Source organism: Pleurotus ostreatus (assembly GCF_014466165.1).
Source record: "Pleurotus ostreatus strain PC9 chromosome Unknown scaffold_2, whole genome shotgun sequence".
Taxonomy (NCBI): domain Eukaryota; kingdom Fungi; phylum Basidiomycota; class Agaricomycetes; order Agaricales; family Pleurotaceae; genus Pleurotus; species Pleurotus ostreatus.
This window is the reverse complement of record NW_023503157.1, coordinates 456,841-459,811: the sequence shown is the minus strand read 5'-3', so window position 1 is coordinate 459,811 and position 2,971 is coordinate 456,841. Positions and strand designations below refer to the sequence as shown.

At 49.5% G+C, this 2,971-nt stretch overlaps 1 protein-coding gene across 1 annotated transcript; it reads left to right on the top strand.

The window, feature by feature from the left end:
* Nucleotides 1-1,606: 1,606 nt before the first annotated feature.
* PC9H_002921 (uncharacterized protein) lies at nt 1,607-2,594 on the top strand (the record flags this gene model as incomplete). The annotated part of the gene is made up of 5 exons (XM_036772521.1): nt 1,607-1,749; nt 1,797-2,095; nt 2,147-2,392; nt 2,454-2,488; nt 2,541-2,594. The coding sequence occupies 5 exons, from the start codon at nt 1,607-1,609 to the stop codon at nt 2,592-2,594; spliced, it is 777 nt and encodes a 258-aa protein (XP_036633994.1).
* Nucleotides 2,595-2,971: the final 377 nt, after the last annotated feature.

Genomic DNA, 2,971 nt, shown 5'->3' with positions numbered 1-2,971 from the left:
ATGGTGATTCATGTGGCACACACTGGAATAGACGTATCGCCACCTCCGAGTTAGCACCCCTGCGATGGAAAAGAACATCAGATTCGAGAATCTTTCCTGTGTTAAGCTATTATCCATCACCGCCTGGTAATCCCTTCGTTTCCCCAAGTGTCCGACCCCTTGGTGAACAAGAGGCACCCCCGAAACAAAGTTAACCTTCCATGGAACGTAGCGTCGGGACTCGGAGAGTAGACAGGCATTCCCACCTCCGTGGTACTGATGAGCGTGAACATCAGTAACGCCATATTGGTGAGCACATTGTCTGTTTTTCTGGCGAGAATGTCATCTAGCTCTACTAGATCAACTCGCTATATTGAAATCCCACGGAGTGTCCCCACAGCACGCGCTGTAGAACCCTCGAAGACCCCAAGACCCCGCTATTCCCTAACTTTCATGATACGCTCAAAGCCCTGATTGCCTATTAGCCCGCCCTACCATCTCACGGGAGATTTGGAAAAGGCCGTCAATGTAACACGGATACCCGCCTTTGCGCCTCTTTAACTACGATGATGGTCTGTCCAAAGCAATCTCCCCCTCCAATCATCTTCAAGCACAAGGTATGGAGTCAGGGCTACCTGGCGCTGCCTCACGAATCGACCACCGGCTAGTCATATTCAACCCACGCTGCACTCACCAATACATTTCGCTTCAAAGGGTAGGCCTCACGTCAGACGGTGCCTACGAAATGATACTTCCTACTTCTATCGGAGTCTCAGATCTCAGAGGTTCGTGGATCACACGCTGTCGACTCGGGCAAATAGACGTCTCTCCCTCGATATCGATTACACACTTAGATCTCGGAAACAGTTATTCTATGTCAGGGTGCGGTTCAGTACCTCGTGTCAAGGCTGGTTCACCGACTCTCGACTTCATCCAGTCGGAGAGTGCCTGAAGTATCTTCTAGTCGTGGCCAAAAAGAGTACAAGTATTACCTCGGAAAAGGGGTTCACCATCCACACACGCGTAGTTTACCTGTTTTCGGTGTGATATCAACTTTTGGGGTCGATGTAGTCGCCAGCATGCAGTGATCGTAGAGGTCCAGTGGAGGTTTGCCCTTATGTGAGTTGAAACTTAACCACGCCATAGTAGGAGCTGCGAGAGAAGATGCCGTTCCATCCGTTAAGTGAGCTATTACCGAAGGCCCTGCACTAGTCTTCTGTCCCCTGTCATGCACCCCTGTCTAGAATATCGCCTCCGGCGCTTCGTCTCTCCGTTCATCACCAACGTTCATGGCTTTGACCTGATAGAACATTTGCTCCACATGTTTCACGGAGGTCGCAGCTACTACTGCCACACATCGTACTTTCTACCAGATGTTTGGATGCCAATTTCGGTAGATCAACAGAACGACGTCAAGACGGTCGGGCTCTCAGAGGAACCGAAGCATTGGATTTTCACCTATCTAAGATGGTAAATTGGCGTAACTCGTACAGCTCGCACCCAGTACTTGCTTGAAGGACAAGGGTCGTGATCCATAAATATGGTGAGGATCAATGATAATCGTTATCATCTACGACATCTCTTCTGAAGAAGGTTCACTCTCAACCTCAACTGGTTGTTTTTGAAGATGGCTACTCCCACCCACGAATATACTACCACTACACCCGAAGTTCCCGACGGTGTCGAGACCAAGCCTATTCCGAACGATATAGTTCCGTACACCTACTTGAATCGGCTTACACCACCTGTAGGAACGTCATTCTTCCAAAAGTAAGCTAAAAACATAGAGACATATCAACGGGCTGACATCTATACAGAGAAACTATCACCATCTTCGACAATCAGCAGATTTCTGTCAAAGGCCTCCACCTGGAGACTCTGACATGGCGTACGGATGTGTACAAATACGCTACAGGTGCGAGGCCCGACAAACCGGACTTCAAGAAAAACGGTGGCGAAATCTATATCATCTTGGTCCATGCGGGAACCGGACGAGCACCAGATGTCCTCCCGTTTTTCGAGCTCACGAAGACAGTCAAGGTGCCGTCCTCGATCATACCTGTGAAGCAGTATCCCGCAAGCAATAGCGGAACCCCATCAGGCTCCGATTTGGCATGTGCGCGCTTTCCCTATGTGGTGCGCACGAGTGCTAATAATATAGCAACAGATAGGATTGATTATTTGAACGCAATGGCTATGTTCAAAGACGGAGGCCATTCCTCGTTTCCCTTTGACGCGTCTTACCAAGAAGATTTCGTTCGTCACCAAGCTGAACAGACCGGCCTCGAAAGAACCGACGGCGTAGAATTCGGGGTCGTTCCCAGACTTCCATTCCATGCTATCTTCACCTATCCAATCATTGGACTCTCGGTGTTCAAATGTCTGGATCCTTCCGCCTTCCCCGCCACATTCAGTGAGCCTTTCTTTCCCCGTGTCCCTTCGCCGACGTTCAGAATGTCAACCCTTTGATTCAGCCTTCCGAGCAGGTGCTGGGTGGCCAGGATCTAGTGTAAGTATACTATACTCCGACTTGATGCTTGCTCATCCTCTCTTGTTCATAGCGACACGGTTCAATCACTAAAGATGTGTCAATCAGTTTCGACTTCGCGCCATAGGATTCGTGCTTGTATAGCTTACGATCAGTAGCTGTATACTATGCCGCCGGTGATCGAGGTGATCGATCCCGACAGCGTACTTGCTCTCGCTCAATCAAGCTCAGGCTGAGTCCGAGTTTCTCATTAATCATTCTGGGGATTCTGGAAGTAAATCGGAGTGGTGATACCGTGGGGTGAAGCTCGTATCTCCTTACTGGGAGACTTTCCTCGCTTTAACGGCAAGGGTTAACGCCAACTCATGCTGAAGAACGAAGGTGCCTGTCACAGCACAGAATGGCGTTGCGCACGATGCACGAATTCTCGTATATGAATAGTCGGGACAAGCAAAGAGAGGTTGTTGATCCTTTGTACACGTCTATTTACAGCCGCCTTTACCG